The 27,875-nt window shown below is 42.5% G+C and overlaps 1 protein-coding gene across 5 annotated transcripts in view; it reads left to right on the forward strand.

The window, feature by feature from the left end:
- Positions 1-704: 704 nt before the first annotated feature.
- SLC44A1 (solute carrier family 44 member 1) overlaps positions 705-27,875 on the forward strand; it is a 162,984-nt gene continuing 135,813 nt past the window's right edge. For all 5 annotated transcript variants that reach the window (XM_080670341.1, XM_080670342.1, XM_080670340.1 and 2 more), the window contains exon 1: positions 705-873. In XM_080670341.1, the coding sequence (XP_080526467.1) occupies positions 838-873 (36 nt within the window). In that variant the 5' untranslated portion in view covers positions 705-837. The remainder of the gene's footprint in view (positions 874-27,875) is intronic.

A 27,875-nucleotide genomic window follows, 5' to 3' on the forward strand; every position in this document is an offset into this window, starting at 1 on the left:
CTTTTTTGGGTGCATTTCATTACGCTCTCGTTTCAAGGCTCGGTTTCCACATCGGTAAAATGGGACCAGTAGCAACAGATGCTTGCTCCTCCTCGTCTTCTATCACTTACCCCTTCTCCAGGGAAGGTTTATTGTGTTCGCTTTCCTCTGGATAACAAGCGGCCGTCGGAGCAGAGTGAGCCATCGAGGACTTCGAGTTGCGCTCCCAGCGGGGACAGTGAGCAACTCCGCGTGCCTGGCCCGTGTCTCCCGGGTCCGGAAGCAACCCGGCCCCATTTCTGCTGCGAGCCTGCATAGCCCTCGGGCGCCCTCTCGCCCGGAGCCGACGCTCTGCCTCGGTGCCACCGCTAAATGGGCTCGACACCGCGCAGGCTCCGAAGAGCGCCAAAGGGCCCGGCCTTGTTTTGGCCGCCGCCGCTCGGCCGCCCGCGCGGCGCTGCACTGGGGGCGGGGAGTCTGATGGGAGACGCGCGCGCCGCTGAGGAGGCAGCGGCCCGGGAGAGGGAGCGGGAGAGGGACTGGGCGCGGGAGGCGGGAGGCGGGGGACAGGGGGAGGCGCCGCTGCCGCCGCCGCCCGCCCCTTTCCGCTGGGGAGCAGCTGCCGCAGCAGGAGCGGAGCAGGAGCCGCGCAGCCGCCGCCGCCGCCGTGGGATGTGGCCGGCGCCCGCGCCCAGCCCCGCTGCCTCCTGAGTCCCCGCCGCCGTCCGAGCCGCCGCCGCCGCCGAGCCGTGCGGGGCCAGGCCGCGCCCTCCCCGGGCGCCCGCCGGCTCGCATGCCGAGGGGCTCCGGGGCGTAGCTGCGCGCCCGGCGCCGCCTCCGGGCTCCCCCGGCCCCGCCATGGGCTGCTGCAACTCCGCCTCCTCCGCCGCGCAGGTGAGGGCTCCCTCCTCCCGGCCGCCCGCCCGGATGCCTCCCCCGCGCCCACCGCTGGCGCCCGCCACCCACTTTCCTCCCCGCAGCCCGCGTTCCTCCCCGCAGCCCGCGTTCTTCCCCGCAGCCCGCATCCCTTCCCGTAGCCCACCTGCGCTCCAGAGCCCCCGCCCCCGCCTCTCCGCCCGCCTATCCCGCAAATGCCCCCGCGATGTCTCCGCGGCTGCCTACCCGCGGGCGCCTCTGCGCGGCCCCTGGGCGCCCGCAGCTCTTTGCCTCCGGTTCCCGACTCGGCCTCACCTCCCAGTCACACCTGAGCGGCCCGTCCCGCCCGCCCGCAGGTAGAAGCAACACGGGCGCCTCCTCTCTGCCCCAGGTGGCACCCCCTTCCCTAGCCTTCTGGGCCTGGCCCCTCTCCTCCTAGCTCGGCGGAGCCTGCCCCCTTCCTATTCACCCACTATTTTCTGTGCTTCCAGGAGGAGTGCCCCCAGCATGGGCTCTTCACCCCTCTTTCTCCTCTTCCAGCTTCTGCTACATGAGATGTCCCTTTTCTCCTGCCTGCCGCCCCCCGATCGGGTTCGGGTCTTTAAACGGGTCCCGCAGCCCTTCCACGGCCCGCTTCCCGTGTCCCACCCGCTCGCTTCCCACCCCATCCCCCCCTCTGTGCCTTGACCCCGGCTCCGAGGCCTCTCTGCACACGGAGGCCCCTGGAGCGCCGGGACTGGGCCGGGAAGGAGATTGGGCACCTGGGGGTGACGGGAGCGTTACGGAAACTCCCTCTTTGTTGCCAGTGTAACAGGAGGAAGAGGTGCCGAATTTAGTTTTTCTGTGGGCACTGGCTGACTGTTGTCGCCGAGGGCTGAGATGCAGAGATTTCTCCTCGCTTCTACCCTGCCCCCATCCAAATTTCGCGAACCTCCCTCTCCCTTGCGGATCCCAGCCCTTAACCTGGGGATGGAAATGTTTAGACAACTGTGTAAGGATCAAATGTAATAGGACTTGACTGCTGGCCACTAATAACTGAGAGGACCTGTTTGTAAATTACCCAATTGAGTGGATTAGTGAGTGTATTTACAAATACGATAAAAAGCAATCAGGAATACTGCATCAAACTGTCTGGTGGTGGTGTATGAAAAATAGGCTCTGACAACGCCTGGGATGTAATCACACAGTTTCATTAGCGCAGAATTTAACGGTGGGGCTTTGATTTGTTTATTTTGGGGGGAGACAAGGGCTTTTGTTTTAAGAAATAAAGGCTGATCGGTTCTTGGTGAAGAAAAATTCTAGTTTGGAAGAAAAGATTCCTCCAGAGATCTAGCATCTGTGATAATGCCAGAAGTGTTTTGCTGCTGCTAAATGACTATATATAACTCAGTTTTAAATAACCTGCATACTTGTTCTGAAAATCTGCGATCTGTTAGAAAAAGACTAGAATTGCAGATGAATGGAGGACATTTATGTTTTATCAAGTACCCATCCTATTTGTCCAGTTCTTTCTTTTGAGTGTTTGCTTACCCGTGTGTTGTTGTTTTTCACAGGCTGATTGGCTTAGTTAGTGAAACCTTCCTATTTAGTTAGATTAGCAAAGAAAAACTATTATGTGGTGGTACTATGAAGGAAAGGTCAATAGACCAGAGTTTTCTTATTAACAAATGACGGTGTAGAATTACACAGTAGCTTTCAACTGGTTGGGGATATTTGGGTGGAGGAGGGAATCAAGTTGGGTATTTTCATCTAATATTAACTTAAATGTTATTTTCAACCAAAAAGCTATCTTTTATACTGCCTTTCTTTAAAGAACGGGGTAACTTTACATCCTCTTTTGATGGTGAAATACCTGTAAGGCAGGAAAGTATTGATACTTTATGGATGGCTTGTTCAGTGACTGAACAGTTAATTTTGGGAGGAACGCTGCACCCAAACTCTGCTCTGATAACAGGTAGCGAGTGAGTCTTGGCATTTGTCTGCCTCCCTATTAGACTTTTCAGGACGCTGTCACATACATTCTCTTTGCTTTTTTCTCCACTTGGAGCCACTGTTTCCTTCATGCCATCTTCTACAGACAAGATTCATGTCACGCACCCCAAGGGGTGCATTTTTTTTTTTTCCTGTGAATTCCTATAACCAATCAGCAGCTGTCACATGCCTTTAAGTTCAGCTTTAGGGACTTGTAGTGTTCAGTGGAGCATCGAGAAGCAGGTTTTGTGCCAAAGAGCTCATCATTCCCTCCCTCACCCCTCCTTACTTGAGATTTTGGCATCATTCTCCATTTGTGAAATGTTACCAGTCTGCTGGCATTTTAATGTTCCTTTCAGGAGCATCACCAGCTTTAGAATAATACTGTGTGTTATGTTGAAACAAAATAGGGATGCAAGAGGCAATCTTCTCCAGTTGAATCTTCTGCACACCACTTCGAACCTCTCTTAGAAACAGAATGTTTCTTTCATCCCTTCTGCTGGATTGTAAGCTCCTTGAGTATAGGAGCTACTTTTGTTTTCCCCATCCTGGTAATCCACCGCAGTGCCCTCTATACCTTGTACATAATAGTTGTTCAGCAGTAGTCAATGAACAGAATTATGTACACAGATTCGAACATCTGGCTGCCAAGTAACCCTAACCCTGATCCAAGTGTTTGACTTTCACCGGCTGGTTGACTAATTCCACCAAGCATCCTCTTCTAGGAACTGTTTAAATTAAGATTCACTTACCTGCCTTTCTCACATTCCTTCCTATTTTGTCTATGATTGTGTCAGTTTGCAAAGTTGAGTCGGTTTTTCCTTTTCTCCTGGGAGCTTTGCTCAATGTTTATATTTCCTTTGGAACAGGGGCTATAACACCTTAAAAGAGCTTGTCTGCAGATGCTAATGATAACCTGCAAGGCACATCAAAACACTGTGCTTTGAGGTAATCTGCATTTCAACTGAAGCTTTTCTCAGTGGCACTGTCAGCAATGTTAAAACCCTGGCAGGTTTTATCAATGTAAATATCGTGTTTTTTCTTTTTCTAGTAGAGATTCACTTTTTATTTTCCCCTGCTTTGTTGTAGACTCTCATAAGAGAGTTTATGGTCTTCCAAACTGTTTCATCTCTTATAGTCTGTCCTGGTATTTTCATAATTTGCCACCAAAATAATTATCCTGTTTTAGGATTTAGATCAAAGGAAAGTGTCAACATTCTGTGTTTACTTGTATTTTATTGGTGAAGGAGCAGGTTATTGGCAAAATAATTTGTACTGTATTGGGTGTGTACATCTAAGAATCTTAAGCGTGTCTAATGAGTCACGGCTCTTATAGGACTCTTAATTATGTTTACTTTTTTTTTAGTGACCTCTACTGCAAGTTGTTTGCTAATATTAATACTTGCTCAAAACAAGCCAACCCATGATAGTCTTTGCCTAAAAATCTCTTTGAAGAGAACATAAAAGTGATATAGTGTTCTTGTGTGTGTTTTTGTGGGGTTGTCTTTTTTTTTTTAGACTAATCCTCCCTAAGACTCTTAAAATTTATTCCCAACTCTCCATAATTCGTTTGTTCTGTTCTAACCTGACATAATTTCTACTCTTACAATGTTAAACTTCAAAGTTCACTTGTAAATCCTTAGGTTTATGAAATGTTCTTCCCGATTAACAAACCAGTTTGAATGAAGGAAGCCTTGGAAAGATTACTTAGCAAATTGCCCTAAGTCTTTGTTGTTCATGGCTAGATCATTATTTCTCACAGCAGTGCTCTGAAGTCCTCTGTCCTTCCCTTCTAACCTTAGAAATTGTGGGAGGGACGGAGGACAGTCTCTCTGATTGAACTAACTGCCCATCTGTCTGACTTCAGGAGAAATTGTACTTGTCTACTATCTTGTCCCATGGTCTTTAATTTGAGAGCTATACATTTAACTGTCTTTTTTCTAGCCTTTGTATCGTGGGAGTAATGAAAAACAATCAAGTGGTTCATAAATACTGGTTAACTTTTGAGTATGTTAACTGTTCCTTAACAGATTTCTTTTATAATACTGTAGTCTCCATCTGCTTTGTGGAATTTGAAGTCAGATGCTAATAAAATGTGAAAAATGTAGTGGGAATTACCAACAGAGACTAAGTTGTTCCACTAAAATATGTCCAGCAAAGTAGATTTGCTCTACTTTGGAACAAAAAAAGTCATGGCATGAAGATAGTTTTGGTTTTGTTTTTTTCTCCTTCATAATACTGTACCGGTAGCAAATAAGAGCAGCGCCTCAAAAATGTAAATGAAAGTTAGTGTTAAAATTGGCTGGAAATAATGTAAAAGTAAAGTATTTCTATTTTTCACAGCCATTTTCATGTTTTAATTTCTGCAGTAACTGAACGTCCATTGTACAGCTCAGGAAATTGAGACTTGGGGACTGGGAAACCTGGCTGACGTCACAGAGCTTCTAGTGATCCAAACTTCACCTCGGGTCTTCTGACTCTGAGTGCTCTTCTGTGTGCACATGCAAGCTTCCCAGATCTTAAAATTGCAGCTCACTTTACCTTTAGAAATGGTCCACTCCATAAAATTTTGAATGAAGGAATTTCCAAATTAAATTCATGCCACCATTTTGAAGTCCTTGCAGTTACTAGCTGGGGAGCAACATAGTACAATATAGCAAAACTAGTCCAGTTAGAATTTTCCCAGGCTTAAATACTACCAAATACTCTTTGATGTATTACTTCTCTCATTAAAAATGTTATTGGCTGGCCCTGGCCATTGTGGCTCAGTTGGTTGGGCATTGTTCCCTGCACCAAACTGTTGCCGATTCGATTCCTGATCAGGGCACATTCCTGGGTTGTGGGCTTGGTTCCCTGTTAGGGGTGTGTGGGAGGTGGTGGACCCATGTTTCATTCTCACATCAATCTTTCCCTCTCCCTCTTTTTCTAAAAATCAATAAAAAATTTTTTAAGTGTTACTGGCTGGGGAAGATTATTTATAAAAATACATTCTACTGGTAATTGTTTAATACCCGTTTTCTATTGCCCTCCCAACCCCCCCCCCCCAAGAAAAATATTTTAATTTTATAACATTAGCTCAGATTTTTTGAGACTCGGGGGATATCAGAGAAAAACTAGTCCTACTATCTCACTCTTCTGTTGAGCTAAACTAGAATTTGGAGATACGAAGCAGTCTGAGGCAGAGATACCATAAAGTGAAGTAGCTAGGACTAGAACCCTGTTTAGTCTCTCACTCTTGATCTTTCTGTAGTACTGGTCATTCTTAATGTCTTAAGTCTGGAAACACTTGAGAACTCAAAAAGCACTGATGCCAGGTTCCCACTCCCAAAGATCCTGATTTTATTTGCTCAGTACTGCCTGGACGTCAGGAGTTTTTAAAGTTACCCCAGTGATTCTCATGAGCTGCCAAGGTTGAAAACGGCTGTTTTGTACCCTTCCTTCCCCCTTCTCTTCCCCCTCCCCTTCCCCTTCCCCCTCCCCTTCCCTCCCACTTCTTTTCCCTCCCCTCCCTCTTCCTTTCCCCCTCCCCTCCCCTTTCCCTTCCCCTTCCCCCTCCCCCTCCTCTCCCCTCCCCTTTCCCCTCCTCTTCCCTCCTTCCCTTCCCTCCCCCTCCCCTCCCCTTCCCCCTCCCCTCCCCCTCCCCCTCCCCCTCCCCTTCCCTCCCCCTTCCTTTCCCTCCCCTCCCTCTTCCTTTCTCCCTCCCCTCCCCCTCCCCTCCCCTTCCTTTTCCTTCCCAATATTGCTATGGCATATGTCTGATATTTTGCTGCCTATGGATTCTTCTAATGTTTTTATGGTTTTTGTCTTACATTTAAGTCCTTAATCCTCTCCCTGGCTGCTCTCACCCCCCTACTCGCTGTGTCCATTGGTTATGCCTATATGCATGCATACAAGTCCTGTAGTTGTTCCCCCCCACCCCCTTCCCTCTGAGGTTTGATGGTCTGTTTGATGCTTTTATATCTCTGGATCTATTTTTGTTCATCAGTTTGTGTTGTTCATTATATCCCACATATGAGTGAGCTCATGTGATATTTATCTTTCTCCAACTGGCTTATTTCGCTTAGCATAATGCTCTCCAGGTCCATCCATGCTGTTGACAATGGTAAAAGTTCCTTCTTTTTTACCGCAGCATAGTATTCCATTGTGTAGACGTACCACAGTTTTTTAATCCACTCATCTGCTGATGGGCACTTAGGCTGTTTCCAAATCTTAGCTATTGTAAATCGTGCTGCTATGAACATAGGGGTGCATATATCCTTTCTGATTGGTGTTTTTGATTTCTTGGGATATATTCCTAGAAGTGGTATCACTGGGTCAAATGGGAGCTCCATTTTTAAGTTTTTGAGAAAACGCCATGCTGTTTTCCACAGTGGCTGCACCAGTCTGCATTCCCACCAGCAGTGCACGAGGGTTCCTTTTTTTTCCACATTCTGGTTACCACTTGTCATTTGTTGACTTGTTGATAATAGCCATTCTGACAGGTGGGAGATGGTACCTCATTGTTGTTTTGATTTTCATCTCTCGGATGATTAGTGACTTTGAGCATGTTTTCACATGCCTCTTGGCCCTCTGTATGTCCTCTTTCGAAAAGTATCTATTTAGGTCCTTTGCCCATTTTTTGATTGGATTGTTTATCTTCCTTTTGTTAAGTTGTATGAGTTTCCTATAAATTTTGGAGATGAAACCCTTATTGGAAATGTCATTGGCAAATATGTTCTGCCATGCAGTGGGTTCTCTTGTTTTTTGTTGGTTTCTTTTGCTGTGCAGAAGCTTTTTATTTTGATGTAGTCCCATTTGTTTATTTTCTCCTTAGTTTCCATTGTCCTAGGAGCTGTATCGGTAAACACATTGCTACGACATATGTCTGATACTTTGCTGCATATGGATTCTTCTAATATTTTTATGGTTTCTCGTCTTGTGTTTTAAGTCCTTTATCCATTTTGAGTTTATTTTTGTGTATGGTGTAAGTTGGTGTTCTAGTTTCATTTTTTTTGCATATATCTGTTCCATATCCTTTCTCTAGGTAATTTCATCTCCTCCTGTAGTTTCAGTTACAGCCCATATGCCGACAATTCCCAAACTGAATTACTGAAATACTAAATTGAAACAAACTGTCCTAGCCTCTGATCCTTATAGCCATCTGATTACTTAGCACTTTCACTAGGATATCTTGTACACAACTCAAACTTGGCATGTCTAAAACTGAACTCAAAATGTGTATAACACACATACTCACTTTTCCCAGTATCTCTGGTTCACTGAATGATACCATTTTCCTGGCATGGAAACTGGAAACCTGAATCATGTGGGGAACCTGCCTTTCATTAGTTTAGCAGGTTCTAGTCATGACATCTTGCCTCTTTAACCTTCTAAACCACTGCCAGCACCCTAGTCCAAGCTTCTGTCATTTCTGGCCAGAATCTTGCTTACAGATCTCCCTCTGTTTATTCATGCTCCCTTCTAAGTTTTCTCCATACTGCAGTTTTAGTGATCTTTAAGAAAATACAAAGCTGATTGTGTCCCTCTCCTAGTTGAACGACTTTAGTGGTTTTGGATTGCTCATAGAACAAAGACTAGAACCCCAGACCCTAGCCAGCAAGACCCTCTGTGGGCTCTTCTCCATCTCTCGCCAATGTCATCTCATGCCATACTTCGTATTCTCTGTGCTTCGACCTCACAGATTCTTCCATCAATTGCATTCCTTTATTTTAGGGCTTTTGCACATGCTGTTCATTTGTCTAGATTCTAGAAGGCTCTTTGCTTTTCTCCCTGCCTATGGCTGGCTGCTACTCATCCTTTTAAGTTTCAGCCTAAAAATCCCTTCTTTAGAAAAGTTTCCTTGATCATTCAAACCAGGCTATATCTCATCATTAAACTCTCACAGCCTTATGTATTTCCCCCTTGAGTACTTAAAGCAATAAACAAATGGTTACACAGTTAATATTACTGTCTATACCAGAAGTTGGCAAAACTATAGCCCATGGGCCAAATCTGGTCAGCTACCTGCTACTGTATGGCTTGCAAGCTGATGATACCCTGAATGGCAAGCTGGAACCCTTGTTGCAGGTTCTTGTCCTACGAAGTTTGAAGAATAAAAATTCGCGGACTATAGGATTTTAAGCAAAAGTGTGGAAATTTATTGCAAGCATATACAAACTCCTCCCCCCTGGAGTGGGGTCCCCAAATGTGAAAAAGTGAAAAACCTGTTCTCTCTCTCCAAAATGGGAAAAAAAACAGTGAAGTCTCTTTGTCTGAGGGTTTATAAATGCTGGCAGCTTCTCTGTCTATATGTGCTACCTTCTAATTGGACCCTTCACCATCTTATGTCCCCTGTGCTTTTCCTAATTGGCCACTTTCCCCCTTTTCCCTGCATGGTATCAGTTTCAAAGTTTTAAAGCCCACCTGGTGCCTTCCTCTTTTTCTTCCCCTTATCTTGTAACATTCTTGTAAACAACCTCCGCCCATCACCTATATCAGTGGTCGGCAAACTGGGGCCTCGCGAGCCACGGTTTGCCGCTCTGTTGACCAATGAGTTTGCCGACCACCGAGCTAGACTCTCGATTCCAATAATTACGGCTGTTGTTCCTTGTGATTAAGCCCCTATCCCAGTGGTTGGCAAACTCATTAGTCAACAGAGCGGCAAACTGCGGCTCGCGAGCTGTATGTGGCTCGCAAGGCCCAGTTTGCCGACCACTGACCTATACATTCCTCTCCATGGATCCCCCTTTTCCCTAATTGCCTCTCCTGTCTCTAAAATCCTCTCACTAAAAATGCTAAAAATGGTATCTGTATTTTTAAATGGTTGAAAAAAAAATCAAAAGAAGAACATAATTGCGTGAGAAATGTATTTCATAAATATATGAAATTTGAATTTTATTGTCCACAAAGTTTTATTGGAACACAGTCATTCATTTACATATTGTCTATCGCTACTTTTATGCTACAAAGACAGAGTTGAGTAGTTAGATGTGAAAGAGACCTTCTTATCTATAAGTAACTATTTACAGAAAATATTTGCTAACCCCTGGTCTAGACTCAGCTGATAAACTCCCCTCCCCTCCCCTCCCATCTGATTTGTTCATTGCTCTTATTTTCTCTGCTTAGGTGCCTGGTATATGATGAGTGCTCATTCAATATTTGAACAAATTAACGTCTATGGATGGATGTGGATGAGCTAGCAGTTCTGATGTTTTGAAATTCAATACAAAAAAATTAAAGGATGAATACTTGAGAAGATTATGAACAGAATTTTCAGAAGCAATCTTAAGCAGCTTCTATGTTGCAGGTGTACATCTACTGTATGAAGCAAGTGTACTTATTGAGGTATTAGTTACCAGGTCAAGGTGGATGGGAAAAGATAGTCCACTTCAGTAATGAGCCATTTGGATTTACAGTGCTGGTGTTTTTATAGCAGATGCACATGGTGGGACTTTATGTGTAGCGTTATAAAGAAAAAGTGTTTGATGTAAGCAACAATAAAATTGAAAATTCTCACCATTATTCACAATATCTATGACATAAAGAGCTTTCACAGTATAAAAATTGCATCTCTGCAACCAATAGTTAATTTACAGAAGGGGAAATAAACTAATATTTAAATATGTTCAGTCTTACTGATAATCAAATTAACTCAATTAGAAGCAGAGAGACACCCTTTTACATCTGTAACTTTGGTAAAAGTTAACAGAATGATATTAATTGCTCGTGTGGTTTCGACTCAAGTAGACTTTATTGATTTGCTGAATAAATTGAAATGACCCTGTGGGGACACTGTTCGACAACATACATTGAAAGCCATAAAAAAAGTTGACATCCTTAGTAATCCAAAAGTAAAATTATTCTATATGCAAGAATCTTTCCATATGGCATTATTTGTAATAGCAAAAGAATTTAATTTTAAACATAATTGTTTCTGGTGTAAAATTTCTTAAAATAAAATTCAGTTGAATTTTGTCTATTATATGTGTCTCATTTTGCCATTATCCCCAACGAAATGATCCTCCCTCAATGGGTGAGTGACCTTTTGCTGTCCTTGTAAGAAATCCTTTCCCTATTGCTGCTCGAAAGGGCTCCTAGAATTCAGAGAATTGAACCCATCTTCTACTGGCAGGGGTATGGACTGTATAACTAGATTGTAAGGTTTTGAATTTCAGGCCTGTCACCAGCTGGGTTATGTGAATCAAATCCTTAACCTTTGGTGCCTCAGTTTCCCCAGCTATAAAATGGAAACAATAATAAAGCCCACCTCATTGGCTTGTAGCAAACTGCACAACCCATGAAAATATCTTAGACATTACAGCATTAATATAAACTAAATCTCTTCGATGTCCTCATATCCATTAATCCTTCCATAAAAATGAAATTTGAAAATCCTGTGTATGGGATTTGGAAAAAGGACCTGACTTCCAAGATTTTTAAGCAATCAGGAAGATGACTGCTATTGGAGAAATAAATAGCAGTAATAGTAAGGACAAGCTCAATTGGGTGGTTAGGAGTTCAGGGAATTGGGGAAACCAAGAAGGGTGGACTAGTTGAAGACTACTTTTGGAAATGACCTTTGATCTGGCCTTGAAGGTTGGGTTTATAAAGAATAGGAGGATAGAGAGGTTTCAGTAGAAAGCAGGGAGAAGAGAGAACATACCAGTAAAAGGAATGGTTTGAGCAAAGGCAAGGAAGCCTTTAACTTAGTGCATGTCAGTTTCAAAAGTAGTCCTGGCTGGAGTAGAGAGAAGAGAGGTTACACGCAGGGAAGGCATTCATTATTTCAAGGGGAAAGTAACAGGCTGACGTGGAGGGTTTTTCAGAATGATTGAAGGAAGATTCACCTGACAGCATAGTCTGTGCCTGAGGTGGCAGAAGGAAAAGCAGGTGTTCACTAACAGGAACCAAATAGTGTAAATGGGGAACAGAGAAGCGGCATTACGCTGTTTAAATAGGACAGGCTTTTCTGACTTAGTCTGGATATGTGGGATGAAGGAGATGGATAAAGCCAGATTAGAATGCCACATAATTGGAGAAAGGTCTTGTAGTTGATAGACGTGGGCGTTGAGATGGTGACGAGTATCTGGGGAGGAGAAGATGAATTCAGTTTTAGATAGCCTGAGTTTGAGGTGATACTGACATTAATACCTCCATCAATTTCCCAGAGGCAATCGAAGACCCAGCACTAGATTTCAAAAAAGGCTTTAGGTCAGGGGTGGGCAAACTTTTTGACTCGAGGGCCACAATGCGTTCTTAAACTGGACACAATGCGTTCTTAAACTGGACCGGAGGGCCGGAACAAAAGCATGGATGGAGTGTTTGTGTGAACTAATATAAATTCAAAGTAAAGGAGCGGAGGGGAGAGCAAGAGAACCGGACAGAACAGCCGGATCCAGCCTGTGGGCCGTAGTTTGCCCACGGCTGCTTTAGGTCATTTGCATAGAGGAGATGCTTTTAAGGATGGGAGGTCTCTGAGGGGAAGGGAAGTGCATGAAATAGGAGAGCAGACAACTAGGGAGGGAGTGCAGGGAATAGTGGTGACCAGCCATTAACGGGGTTATTCTGCTCTCGTTTCCCTTCTTGTCCTACTTGTCTGCTCTCATGTAATTTCATTTTACTCCCGCAACTCAGATGGGTACCAGTGTTAGCCCCATTTTACAGGTTAGGAAACAGGCTCAGAAACTTCAGCTAGCTTGCCCAAGGTCCCCCAGTTAGTATATATCCAGAGCAGTTGAAAGCCTGCCATGTCCTGTTGCACTGCAATTTCCTTCTCTCTGCTGGACTGAGAATTGCTACATTTAAGTAGCATATTAAATGCACCTTGGATATCACTTCTCTGTCACTTAAATTCAGAGATTGTATGTACTATTTACTCTCACTTTAAAGAGTGAGTGAGTGTATGTATGTGTGTGCATGTGTCTATAATGGGAGGGATGATGTTGCTTTTAAATCAGTGCACCTCAAACTAGAGGTCAAGGTGTGAAAATTTTGGAGCAGAGCCTGTGTAAGTGGTGATTATAAACTTCAGACTTCGGGAACCCCTGCCCGCTATGCATTTTCTCCTGGGCCTTTCTGTCCTTTCTTCTAAGAACTTAAGTCTGAACAAGTGGATCATGGCAATAAGTTTACTAAGTGTGACTATTGTTAAGATCTTTTCCTCTTAACTCAGATTCTTGAGAATACAGTTTTAAATAAAGAATATGTGTATAACCCGGCTGGTGCGGCTCAGCAGTTGCGCATCGACCCAGGAACCAAGAAGTCACCAGTTTGATTCCCAGTCAGGGCTCGGTTGCAGTCTCCATCCCCAGTGGGGGCGGTGCAGGAGGCAGCCGATCAATGACTTCCTCTCTCATCGATGTTTCTATCTATCCCTCGCTCTTCCTCTCTCTCTAAAAATCAATAAAATTATATATATTTTTAAAAAGAATAAGTGTATGTATTTAGTCAGTTTTTGGAGATCCACGGACTCTGAAAAGTTTAATGTAGTTGCTGCTCATGTTACTTAATAATGAATACCAACAAGGCTCTGCAGAGCTGTTGGGAAAGAGAAAAGGTGAAGAAAACGGCCACAGTGAAGTTAACTGTAGCACTAGTGATTAGCATGCACATTAGGATCAAAAATACCAAGGCAGAGATTTTTCACCACTGGGGCAAAAGCTGAATTTTTTTTTTTTTACTTTTTACTAAACTGCACTTTAAAAAATTAGCATATTTTTGAGAGTTTTATCCCTTATTTGTTAGGCCCTAACTTTTTTCACATCTCTTTTGCATGTGATTTTGTATTTTTATGACAATTCTATAAACATTAAGTGTTGTAAAAGCAACAACAAAAACTTGTAAAGACAACAAGTTTTTCCCAGCCAGTGTTGCTCAGTGCTTGAGCATCGACCTATGAACCAGGAGGTCATGGTTCGATTCCTAGTCAGGGCACATGCCCGGGTTGCGGGCTTGGGGGCATGCAGAAGGCAGCCGATCAATGATCCTCACAGCCCTAACCAGTTTGGCTCAGTGGATAGAGTATTGGCCTGTGGACCAAAAGGTCCCAGGTTCAAATCCAGTCAATGGTACGTACCTTGGTTGCAGGCTCCTCCCCTGCTTGGGCGGACCCTGCTTGGGGCCCATGCAGGAAGGAACCAATCGATGTTTCTCCCTCTCTTTCCCTCTCCCTTCCACTCTCCCTAGAAATCAATGGGAAAATATCCTCAGGTGAGGATTAACACAAATAAAATAAACAGAAATAAATGAATCTCTCTCTTCATTGACGTTTCTATCTCTGACTCCCTTTCCCTTCCTCTCTGAAATCAATAAAAATATATTAAAGACATCAAGTTTTAAGTCTAGTATATTAAATATTTTTTGAAACTAGCCATACATTTTCAACAAGAAAAACATTAGGGATTTCAGTTATGAAGATTTGGAAATAATTCTATATAATAAAAGGCTAATATGCAAATCGACCTAAAGGCAGAACAACTGATCGCTATGACACACACTGACCACCAGGGGGCAGACGCTCAATGCAGGAACTGCCCCCTGGTGGGCAGTGTGCTCCTACAGGGGGAGCGCCACTCAGCCAGAAGCTGGGCTTACGGCTGGCCAGCACAGCGCGGTGGCAGGAGCCTCTCCGGCCTCCGCAGCAGCGCTAAGGATATCGGAGCCGTCCTAAGCCATCAGTTGGACATCCCCCAAGGGCTCCCAGACTGCGAGAGGGCGCAGGTTGGGCTGAGAGACCCGCCCCCACAAGTGCACGAATGTCGTGCACTGGGCCTCTAGTACTTTAATAAGACACTTCATTTTAAAATTGAATGCAGTTCTAGTTTTGATGATAGTTTTTAAAAGTTTATACTTAATCGGAGAAAGTAAGCCAAGACCAAGTGGAAACACATGTGACCAGCAAACGGAGCAGGGAGCCTCCTGTGGGGAAGGAACACTTTCCCAGGACCTGCTACTCACCAGGCTCTCCCCTCAGTGGGTGGTGTGCTGTGTGCCATCCCATTTAAGGATACAGATGTTCTCATGTAAGGTGCTTTAATCAGTGTTTCCCTAAGGAGGTTCTCCCAAAGCATCAGGATGCTCCTCCAAGCTGGTCCTCCAGGAAGGCTCTGAGGTCAGGAAAAATTTGAGAAGTTCCTGCTCATTCCATACCACTTCCCCAGTGCCTTCCCTTCCTCTCTCCCCATATGCATATTAGCATATTAATGGCTCTTTGCTCCTTATCCATACCTCCAGGAAACCAATTTAACTTTGCTTAACCGGCCTTCATTGAATTTAATTTGTCCTTAATTTTTTTCATTATATCTTGAACTATTCTTCTGCAGGACACATTTCAAGAAACAGTGCTTGAAATACTCCTTCTCAAGTACATTCTTTTTGTTGTTGTTAATCCTCACCTGAGGATATTTTTCCCATTGCTTTTTAGAGAGTGTAAGGAAGGAAGGGAGGGAGAGAGAGAGAGAGAAACATCCATGTGAGAGAGACACATTGATTGGTTTCCTCCCACACCCCTCCAGAGGGGAAGCTTGCAACCCAGGTATGTGCCCTTAACCAGGAATTGAACCTGAGTCACTTTTGTGGACGGCCAATGCTCTTAACCACTGAGCAACACAGGCCAGGGCTCAATTACATTCTTCTTTTTTTAAAATCTTTACTGTTGAAAGTATGACATATGTCCCTCTTTATTCCCCCATTGACCTCTTCTAGCTTGCGCCCTCCCTCCCCCCTCCCCCCCCCCCAGGCCTTCACTCAATTACATTCTTTTAAGTGGCAACTAGAATGTTCTTGGATCTGCAGACTTGAAACAGAACTTCAACATGCTCTTTAAAATACTGGCAAAATAATGTACATACATTTCCAGTCACTCACGTATATTATAATTTAAAAGACTTTCTTGTGAACTGTTTCTCCGATGGGTAGTTTGAGGTCTCCAGGAAGTTAGGGAAGAGTCAGAGGTTTACACAAAGATCCTTTAAGTTTGAAACTTCAGAATCTGAACTGCTGTGCGGCCAGCTGCGCCAACAGCAAGAGGGAACCAGCCCTGTGTGCTGGGGAGTGTCTTCTTTCTCCAGTCTGTGGCAGGGACCCTAGGGGCACTTGAATTGCCTAGCTCTGGTCGGCAAACTGCGGCTCGAGAGCCACATGCGGCTCTTTGGCCCCTTGAGTTTTTAGCAAAGGCCAGCTTAGGAGTACCCTAATTAAGTTAATAACAATGTACTTACCTATATAGTTAAAGTTTAAAAAATTTGGCTCTCAAAAGAAATTTAAATTGTTGTACTGTTGATATTTGGCTCTGTTGACTAATGAGTTTGCCGACCACTGGCCTAGCTCTCCAAATGGCCATTCAGAGCTGGGACCAGCTGATCGAATGTTGGCTATCTTTTGCTGAAGAAAGAATTGAAGACAGAGATAATGTTATAAGGGCTAAGCAAATACTAGATCCTCAATAAATGCTTATTGAATAAATGTGGGGGGATGGGGTGAAATTTTAGTTTATGATGCTAATGATACTTGTCAAAATTACTATTTTAAAAGAAAACGTATCAGGAGTGAACCTGAAAATTAAAATTAACCACTGTTCGAAATTGTTTGAAGTTAATTCTGCTGGTTTTAAACGTGACCCTGCTAGTGTGTGCTCCTACATTATAATGACATCTTGGTGAAGATGTTAATACTAGCCAGCCAGGGAGAAAAAAAAAGAAAAAAAGAGCATATCATAAGCTAGCAACCTCTGAGCCCTGTCAGCACCTAAGTATGCTGGGTAATCAGCACTGGTAGATTCATAGATTTATAAGAATGAGGGCTTCCCTTCTGCCAAACCTCCTGCTCCCTTTGTATTTTGCTGGCTCACCCTGTGGAAGAGCACGGTGAAAGCTCTTCGGGGCCACCTTCGTGACTACCTGGGAGCACAGTGGGTAGAGATACAGGTCCTACATATTTTCAAAGTAAGACCTGAAGCATGGAGAACCCTTCTACAGAAATGACCCCTGCTTGTGTCTGGAGTGCACGAAGGAGGAAGCTCCGAGGGCGGCGGGAAGGCACTGAAAATGTAAAAGAATCAGGGATGTGTTTTGGTTCAGTTGGACATTTATTGACTAGTGTGCTGCTCAGGCTGCTGAGTACCGGATTCCATCAAGAAGGAGGCTTTCCCTCCAGAAGTCTACAGTCTATTAAGGGAGACAGGACAGAGGGGTGGAGGGCCTTCCACAGAGTGTCAGAGCACACCTGAATCTTTCTTCTTTTTTTTAATCCTCACCCGAGAACATGCTTAGAAGGAGAGAGAGAGAGAGATCATTCGATTGCCTCTTGCATGCTCCCTACTGAGAATCGAGGACCGAGCACACAACCTGGGCATGTGCCCTAACTGGGAATCGAACCATTGACCTGTTGGTTCATGGGGTGACGCTCAACCACTGAACCACACCGTTCAGTGGTTGAGCATCAACCCATGAACCACACCGGCCGGGCTCTGGTGGCTTCCTTGCTGGTCATCTACATCTGTTGACTGAGTCACAGACCTGTGCCCTTTCACCCTGTCAGGAAGCCCAAGGGCTCTTGTCATGGCCCCAGAGTCTCATACCTGAGTGGGCGCTGTGCCCTGTTTAATGACCTCTGGTCACTGAACTACAGGGTCCCGAGTGATTATTCACGTCATCTCTTAGTACTACTCGGACCATCTTCCTGTTTTTCTCCCAGCTTTCTTCCACTCTTCTACTCTTTTGTTTTTTTTAATATGCTTTTATTGATTTCAGAGAGGAAGGGAAAGGGAGAGAGAGAGAGAGAAACACCAATGATGAGAGAGAATCATTGATGGGCTGCCTCCTGCATGACCCTACCGGGGATCGAACCGTAACCACGCCAGTTGGGAACTTCTACTCTTCTTAAGAATGTGTACCTCATTTGCTCTCCAAAATATTTTAGATGATTTATAAACAAATGTAAATACATATAAGACTTTTGAAATGAAAAATCAAAAGCTGAAAGGGTCTATGGAGGTAAGGTAAAAGGTCCTAACGTGCCTGAGCTTCCTTATCAACGTGTGCTTCCATCCCTACCTTCGCATGGTACTAATTCGAGGGAGATTATTACATGGAATCCTTTCACAGAATCCCAAACTGGAAAGACTTAAAAAGTCTGCCGTCCGGCCCACCACTAAGGTATCATGTTCACCAAGTGGATTTTGTCTGGGCTCTGCTAAAATACCCACCATCTAAATATTACATGACTCAGCTACGAAGAACATTTACATAGTCACTGCTTTCTGAGGCAGTTCATTCTATTTTCAGGCAGTTATTAGAAATTCCCTTTTTTTTTTTGCACAGCTGAGCTCTGTGTCCGTGTAACTTTATTGTTGGTTCTTATTCTCTAACCATTAGCCAGATAAGAATAACTGAACAACTGAAGGTAGGACAACTGAAATCACCCTTTAATGTGTGCCATGTTTTGTGTGTGTGCGTGTGTATTTTAAACCTAAATCAGTTTATACAACCATTTCTAAATGTCATGTTTCCAGATCCTGTGCTATTCTGAACCACCTGGTGCCCCCTTTTTTCTTCTTATGCTTTGATTATTTTAATTTAATTTTTATTTTTATCAAAGCTACCTGCATATATTTTAAAGAATCAAACATTTCTATCAGGATTGTTAGTATGTTTTAAAAAAATGCCTCTCCTTTTTTTTTTTTCTGTCCCGAGGCCATCACTTTTAAATCTTTGAACAAAATCTTTTGCTTTTCCCTCTATACTGAAACACGCTGCCTCCTGATTCTTCCAGTTTTCAGCCTTGCTTTTGGCCTTCACTATGGAAGATGAAGATCAAGCTCCCTTCCAATACTATTCTTTGTCCCTCTCCCATGTACATATACTTTCAGTCTGCCTTATTCTTCTGCTGTGGATATATCGTAATCTTGTTTGGTTCAATGTTCAGTCTTTATGACTTGGGAAATGTTCTTCACAGCTGAGTCATGGAATATTGCATCATTCCTATATAATTTTTTGTTGCTCTAGCGATAGTAGTTGACTTGTTTGGCTGTTTACCTATTTTTCTATGTACTTATGACTCACTGACCTCTAAGTTCCTTCCTGGTTCTGTGAATTTCTTTGAGAGAGCTCAGATACCTTAAATACTCTTTTAATTTCAGTGTATGTGTGTGTGTAACATCAATTTCAATTTTTTGAAGAGGTCTCTGCCACAGCTCCAATTTGGGCTGACCCCTTTTCAGTCCTGCTGCAAAGCTGTCTATTTGAGATCTCCCTTCACATCATACTGTCTTTCTTTTTTTTAATTATTGTTGACATACTATCTTTCTTGTGTTGGATTCCTGATTACCTGTATCTTATGTACTTTATAAACATTCATTTTTTTAAAAATGTTAATGGCTGTTTGGCTTCCTTATTTTATAAATCTATATAAGGAAAATTAAGGAGGAAAAGGAGGGAAGAAAAGGTGAAGTATTGTTAGAGGAAGAAACCTTCTATTCTGCCTTCAATCTAGAAGGTCTGGAAAGAGTGCAGAACATCTGTATTTTTGGAATGAGACCAATGGATCGGGTCAACATGATGCATTGAACACAGGCACTTAACCTCTGCTCCTCCGCCTAACTCCTTGGCATCACATGAATACAGAACCAGCTCACCAGGAATCCAAGGCCCGGGGATGGGGGGAGGGCATGGGTGAGAAGAGAGGCTGAAAACATCAGGACTGATTGAATACTTTATCAGTAGGTAGACCCTCAGATCACTTCCCCTACCATGCAGCTTAGGGAACACAGTATTTTATTTTTACATTCAATATTTTACATTTTTACATTCTACACTTGTTCTATGGTCCATTTTGAATTTGTTTTTGTATAAAATTTGAGGTATATGTTTGGTTATTTTGGGGTTTTGGTTGGTTGGTTTGTTTGCATATGGTTGCCTAACTATTCCAGCACAATTTGTTGAAAGGCTTTACTTTTTCCATTGAATTGTGTTTGAAACTTTTAAAAATGTCACCCATATATAGATATTTGGGTCCATTTATGAACTTTCTATTCTGTTTCATTAATCTGTTTGTCTTACCACGAATACCATATGGCATTTGATAATGGTAGCTTTGTAGTAGTATATATTGAAACCAGGTTATGTGAGTTCTCTTTTTTCTTTTCGAAGAACTATTTTGGCTGTTCTAGTTCTTTTGCCTTTCCTTACACATTTTAGAATCGGTTTGTCAATAGCTACAAAAGTTCTGCTGGGATTTTGATTTGGCTTGTGTTGAAACTATAGATCAATTAGGGAAGGATTGTCAAATAATATTGAGTCTTCCAGTCTGTGAAAATAGTATAATGCTCCATTTATTTAAGCTTTTTGATTTCTTTCATCAGTATTCCTGTACTGGTGTTTTCTTTCTTGGTTTGTTGCCTTGATTTGGTAAAAAGACCTCTTTTAATAGCTTCTTGAGAAAAGATACATGAAATAATTATTTTGATACCTTGAATGCTTTTGTTCTTACCTCATACATATTTAATATTTGTCTGGATGTAGAATTCTAGGTTGGAAATTCTTTTCCTTTAGAATTTAAAATGTGTTGTTCTTTTGTCTTCTTGCTTCTAGCGTGGCCACTGAAGTCTGATGCCATCCTGGTTCTTGATTTTTTTTTTTTTGGATTAAACTTCTTTTATTCTCCCAGGAACCTTTTAGGATCTTCCTTGTAACCCATGCTCTGATATTTTTTAGTGATGCGCCTTTTGTGAATCTGTTTTCATCCATTATGCTGGACCCGGGGTCTTTCAATCTGGAAATTTGTGTTTTGTAGTTGGGAAAAATTTTCCCAAATTCTTTCTTTGATTCCTTGTCATCTGTTTCCCTGTTTCTTTTCTTTCTTTCTTTCTTTTTTCTAAAATATATTTTATTGATTTTTTAGAGAGAGGAAGAGAGAGGGATAGAGAGTTAGAAACATCGATGAGAGAGAAACATCGATCAGCTGCCTCCTGCACACTCCCTACTGGGTATGTGCCCGCAACCAAGGTATATGCCTTGACCAGAATCGAACCTGGGACCCTTGAGTCCACAGGCCAACACTCTATCCACTGAGCCAAACTGGTTAGGGCTGTTTCCCTGTTTCTTAATTTTTCTGTCTTTTATTTCTGAACTTCTTGTCTTCTCCTTATTCTGATAGATTTCTTCAATTTATCTTTCAGTATTGCTATTGCATTCTATTTCTGCTATGAATTCTTAATTTTCTAGGATATTTAATTTCATTATCTTCAATTTTTTTTGGCATTATCTGTTCTCTCTCTCTGTGCATATGTATGTGCATTTGTTTTAAGTTCACTTCTGTGTATCTGCATCATCTGTTTCTTCCAACTTTATTCTGTCTCTGCATTCTTGATAAAGTTTCCTTAAATGTCTGGTGGTCCTTGGCTATCTGCTTGTTATTTAGATACAGGGCTCTAAAAGGTTGTTTGAAAGCATTGTATTCATTTGGGAATGGGGTTGTTGACTCCATTCATTGTAGAGTAATCTGGCTGGCCTGTTTCCTTGGGAGATGCCTCATGGTGTCATTATCTCTACTTGGTCTTTTCTCTTGGAGGGATCAGATTTTCCTAAAGGTGCCTGCTCTAATCTCCTGGAGGGCATTAGTCTGGCTGTAAGCATTCTGGGACCCAGGCAGGGAAAGAAGGTTGGAATGGGAGTTGCTCTCAGTATTTAACATGCAAATTTCCACTTTTGTTTTCCTGAGGTACTCCTGTCTCTCCTGAGTAGAAGAGGGCCAGCCAGTTAGTTGCCCAGCTCACAGAGGGTTTAATTGCTCTTAAGCAGCTTTTCACTAATCCCCCCTTTTTCAGCCCCACTATTTCTTCCAGTTCCAGGGATATCTTATATCACTAGTTCCTGAGGTTGAGAGGAGTTTTATGGCATAAATTGGTTTGCTTCCTGGCTTTTCCCACTGTTGACTCAGAAATTAACCTTTTGGACTTTGCTGGGTCAACTTTCTCCCACAGAGAAAGTTCCAAATATTTTCAGTCCTTTACTGTCATTTTAGTGGTGTTTTAGAAGAGTAAAATGCATGTATTTGGGTAGCATTTACTGGGAGTACTATCCAAGTCTCTTTCAGCTGTGTGAGTTCTAGTGTTAACAGTTTTATTAAAGTGGGGTGCACGGGAACTCATTAACTAGTTGTGGTCAGTCCTTTCTTCTGGATTCTTAATGTTGCCTAAGGTAGAATTAGCCTTTTCAACAACTTCACTTACATTAGCTTGCAATCCACCAAAAGTCTTGTCATTTTTTTTTCCTTCCTTGTCCTGATGTTCCTATAATGTTGAATTTTTAGAACAGAAAAATAAACATTGAATTTCCCTAGGAAATTTTAAACTCTTGATTTTTTTTTTTTTTTGGCCTAGTTTTATAGGCTGTCATGAGCTTTTGGAATTCATATTATCCAGTATAGTTACTATTCCTTTCTCAAGTCTTTATTATCCAATAATTTGGTCAGCAAGCCAATTATGTCTTCGTATTCATTGGGGCAAGGGCTTGCTGAGTGTGGGTTTCACTGTAGTATGGTCTGTCGGGCCTTTTTCCTTTGGGAACCCCTAGTGTCATTATCTTTGTCCATGATATTGTTATCTTTTACTTATTATTAAAAATATTTTTTATTTATTTTCAGGACCTCTCTTTTCTCAAGACCATTTGAGCCCTTCCAAATATACTTGACCCTTATTTTAGTCCTTTCCCCCCCATCTCATCCCCAGAGATAGTTTTAGAGGTGGGAATCAACAAATTTTAATAAAATTCAGGTCTATTATGTACTTTCCAGCCTCCATTCTCCTGACTATCAAATAAGAACACGACATTAGCCAGGTATGGCTACATGTACTGGTTCTAAGTGTTCACTTTTTCTTCCTCTTCTAAGTGCCCATAAACCTTCCTTTGATCATCTGTTCTAGAATTTTACTCAGCGTTGAAGGTATGCTCAATTGCAAAGCTTATGGCATTCGCTTTCTTCTCCTTTCTAAAAATCGGGGTGCTAATGTCTATGTTGCATTCCTCTCTCATTCTCTGCTATTGCTCAAAGGTTACTGACGCCTGATCAGCAGGTTGCACGAGTCCTCTTGGTGCTCAGGCATGTAACTTGTCTGGACCACCCAAGTGTGAACTCTTCCTTAGGAGACAGGAGAGGCAGTGTTTTCAGAATACTGCACTGGTCTAACATGTAGGAGTCACTCTGTAAATACTTATTAATTTGAAACAGCATAGGGTTCCTTCTGAATTCCCTCACCTATTAGGGCTTCGGTGTTTACAGACCAATTAAAATAAATTTTGGTGATACTTGTAAGGGTATGCTTTCTTACTTGTGTTTAAAGTGTCAGATTCATTGAAAAAAAGTATTTTAAAAGTACTTGCTTGTGTGCCCAGCATTATGCTGGGCTTTGGAGAAATAGCAACAAATAAGACAGCTCCTGCTCTCACGGGGCTCACCACCCACGGAGGCGGAGAGGATTAGAGAAGTGCTAACAGTGAAGTTTTGTGCATGACCCATCCTGTACACGTGTTATGGCGACATTGAAGGTCATTTACGTGATGCTTTCCATTTTTCCAAAAGTTTTCTCTTAGGACCGCCTCTTTACATACCACATCTGACATGTGCCAAGTTTACTTCCACCACCCTAGTTCACTATTGTCTCATGTTTAGGTGTGTGCAGTCTTTTCTCCACACAGCAGCCCACGTGACCAAAAGACTAATTCAGATCCCATCTCCTCTGAGCTTAGAGCCCTCCAGAAACTTTCATCATGCTTAAATATAACATCTAGACTTCCTGTCCACCTTAGTCCGTCTGTGTTTACCTCTTCACCTCCCCCCCTGGCATTGTGGTCATTCATTATGTTCTGGCTGCGGTCATTGTTTTCAAACATGTCTGGATTCTTCTCTCTGCCTGGCTCTACCCTCAGATCTGTCAGACTTGCTTCCTCAGTTCTGAACAGCCCTCTGCTCCACCCTTGCCATGTGCTATTTCTTTACCTGACTGTTTTTTTCTTTAAGCTGATCATCACCTGATATCATGTATGTATTTTTATTGGCTTTCTCCCTTCATAAGCTCCATGAGGTTTGTCTCTTAACGATTGCTGTATCCCCACTGTTGGACTAGGCCTTGGCACCTCGGAGATGGTCAGCCAATGTTTGTTGAATGAATGATGCGTTATAGAATCAGTTCACATCATTTCTTCTGCCTCTCCCTTTTTTAGTTCAAAGCACTTCTGTTGAGACAGGCCAGTTTCTCAGCAAAGACATCTTTCCAGACTTAATAAGGCGCCCTGTGGTAGAGTTAAGAGCTTAATCTACCTATAAAAAACGAAATCCTAGCTTTCGCTGTGGTTTCCTGGGGAGCAGAGAAACCCAAGATGGCGGCATAGGTAAACACCCAAACTGTTGCCTCGCACAGCAATTTCAAAACTACAACTAAAAGAGAAAACAGACATCATCCAGAACCACAGGAAGGCTGGCTGAGTGGAAATTCTACAACTAGAAGGAAAGAGAAAAGCACACTGAAATTCAGAGGAACTGCGGAAGGCAGAGGTACCAAAACGTGCGTGCAGAGAGGGCGGGCAACGGAGTATGAGGCTGGCTTTCTCAAGCAGGAGGGAGACAAAAGCTTTCGACTGAACTGAACTCCAGTTCCAGGCGAGAATCTGGGAACCCAGACTCATTCGGGGAGAAACTGGACTGTCTGGTAGTGGGTGGAACTCGAGGGCAGCTTTCTGTCAGAGGTGCTTGCAGCAATTACCACGGGACACTGAGACACAGGGGCCTCTTAGGGCAGGGCTGACGGGAAACCAATGCTGTCTGCTCCGCCCTGAGACTCCGCCCCATCCAAGCTGAGCACAGAGTCTTTTGCAAGTCCTGTCTCATAAGGATGTCTCCAGTACACAGTTCTCCCAGTGTAGACACAGCTGATCCTCACAGCCAGTTGGCCTGGAGGTCAATTCCTCCCAGTGATACCAACAAGAATCAAGGCTTAACTACAACAAGGCTGTGCACACAGCCCACACAAGGATGCACCAAGAGTGTCCACCTCAGTTAACTGAGGAGGCTGAGTCACTGGGCCCTATAGGACATCTAGCACACAAAGCCACTCTGTCAACTCAAGGAAGCAGCCAAAGGGCGGAGACAAAGAAACATCACAAATGAAAGAAGTGGAGGAAAGCAAACAACTGGATATAGAGTTCATAACCATGGTTATAAGGTTTTTCAAGAATTTTCTAGAAAAGGCTGATAAATTTAGCGAGACCTTCAAGGATATGAAAAAGGACCAACTAGAAATTAAGCATACACTGACTGAAATAAAAAATATTATACAGAGATCTAACAACAGACTAGAGGATCGCAAGAATCAAGTCAAAGAGTTCAAATACAAAGAAGCAAAAAACAACAGGAAAAACAAAAAGAAAGAAGAATCCAAAAATATGAAGATAGTGTAAGGACACTTTGGGACAACTTCAAGCATACCAACATCAGAATTATGGGGGTGCCAGAAGAAGAGAGAGAGCAAGATACTGAAAACCTATTTGAAGAAATAATAACTGCAAACTTCCCCCACCTGGTGAAAGAAATAGACTTACAAGTCCAGGAAGCACAGAGAACCCCAAACAAAAGGAATCCAAAGAGGACCACACCAAGACACATCATAATTAAAATGCCAAGAGCAAAAGACAAAGAATATTAAAAGCAGCAAGAGAAAAACAGTTGGTTACCTACAAGGGAGCACCCATACGCCTGTCAGCAGATTTCTCAACAGAAACTATGCAAGCCAGACGGGAGTGGCAAGAAATATTCAAAGTGATGAATAGCAAGAACCTACAACCAAGATTACTCTACCCAACAAAGCTATCATTCAGAATGGAAGGTCAGATAAAGAGCTTCACAGATAAGAAAAAGCTAAAGGAGTTCATCACCACCAAACCAGTATTATATGAAATGCTGAAAGGTATTCTTTAAGAAGAGGAAGAAGAAGAAAAAGGTAAAGATAAAAATTATGAACAACAAATACATATCTATCAACAAGTGAATCTAAAAATCAAGTGAATAAAAAAATCTGATGAACAGAATAAACTGGTGAATATAATAGAATCAGGGGTATATAAAGGGAGTGGACTGACAATTCTCGGGGGGAAAGGAGTGTGGGGGGTGTGGGAAGAGACTGGACAAAAATCGTACACCTATGGATGAGGACAGTATGGGGTGGGGGGTAATGGCAGGGGGTGGGGGGTAATGGCAGGGGGTGGGGTGGGAACCCGGTGGAGGGGGAGCTATGGGGGAAAAAAAGAGGAACAATTGTTGTAATCTGAACAATAAATATTTATTAAATTAAAAAAAAATAATAAAATAAACGAAATCCTATTCTTTGATGCCATCTGTGTAACCAGTAGTTCACTTTCCAATGCTTCTTAGTCTTGTTGGAATAATAGATAAAAAGACCCGCTGTGGCTTTAAGTCCTGTGGTTTCATAATTCCTGGGTACTTTTCTCAGATTTCAGCTACTGTTTTTTGTTTGTTTTTGTTATTTTATAATCTTGACAAGCTTTTTTTTTTCACCTCTTGGATTCCTCCTATCAGACCTTGTTAGGCCTGTTAATTTTTTGTGTAGCATGACCTGATGGTTTTCTAGACAGTTCTGACAAATCCTGGGTCTCATATTTATCTTTTAGTTCCTCTGGTACAGATTTTTTTCATTTCTTTCTTCATCTATATTCCCTGGTATCATTTTTTTTTTTTTTTTAAATCTCTTTAGTTTCAACTGGGTAGGGGAAAGGCCTTGTGAAGGAAAAGGAATGGGATTTGGTCTTGAATGATGAATAATAACTTTCAGCAAAAACATAGAAGTGTAAACTGCATAATGCGTTTGGCAGAATGGTTTGGGATGTCTAGAGTATGTTTTTATCTATCGTGTGAGATCTGGCTGAAAAGGTAGATTGTGACCTTCAGTGCTAGCCTGGGGATTGTGGAGGGTATGCACACTGGTCTCAGTACTTTTGTTTCTAGAGTAAGAATTGTTTTGTTTTTTTTAATATATTGGCTATTTGAAGGTGAGGGACTTTTACTTTTTTCCTCTATCATTAACAGCATATAGACAGTGTTAAATGTTGAGCTGAATAAGAGGGTTTAATCTTCGAAAGAATCTAGGAGGCCAGACTTTTTCTAGTGAATTAATCTTAGAAAGGATATATATAAATTGCACACCTTATATAAGTTTGCACTGTGGATGCTAATTTTTTGTCTTCGTTTTTCCCATTTATAATATGTGATCATGACCAAAAGCAGTGCTGGAGTCGAAAGGGGCCTGGGAGGTACTTAGCTTCCTCCGTATCGCTACCAGATCCTTGTTCTTTGACAGGAAAGTTAACATTGACATCATCTTCAGTGCAGTGATGTGCAGAGGCATCGTCATATACCCCCTTCCAGTCAGAGAACTACCTCTGTGTCCCTCAAAGAATAAAATCTAGATGCACCGTTAAGAACAGCCTTTTGTGTTAGGTGTAACTATCCTTTTTACAGATGAGAAAACCAGTTCATGCAGGTTAAGGATCTAAGATTATTTAGCTGGTAAGCAAATGAGCTAGAATTGGAACAAAGGTCCAGTGTTACTTTTCCTTCCTGTATTTTTTAGGCATCCCAAATTTCCTCGTAAGTTTAATGAATGGACTACTGGCCAATTGGAAAAAGTGCAATTTGTGCAGCATTGACCAGTGCATGTGCATAAACATCCCCATCCGCCAAGGGATGTGGGCCTATTCAAAGCCTCTGGTCTTCCTTGTGGCACATGCAGGAAAAAGATAATAAAAAGAAAATAAAATATTTTATGCCACATTAAATATTATGTTAAAATAATTTCACTCAACATGTTTAGTTTTTCATTTTCTTGGCTGTATTTTTCAACAATGATATTATTTTGAAAGGGGCTTTCTCCATTTGGCATAAACTATTGCTATTGACTGATAATTTTAATTAGAATTAACCAAAATTTGTTTCTGGGACATATATAGTGTTGATAAATTTAGAGGTAGGGGGGTGTTATTCCTTATTGTCAACATGGTTAATGTGGA

Source organism: Plecotus auritus, assembly GCF_963455305.1.
Source record: "Plecotus auritus genome assembly, chromosome: 5".
Classification (NCBI taxonomy): Eukaryota; Metazoa; Chordata; class Mammalia; order Chiroptera; family Vespertilionidae; genus Plecotus; species Plecotus auritus.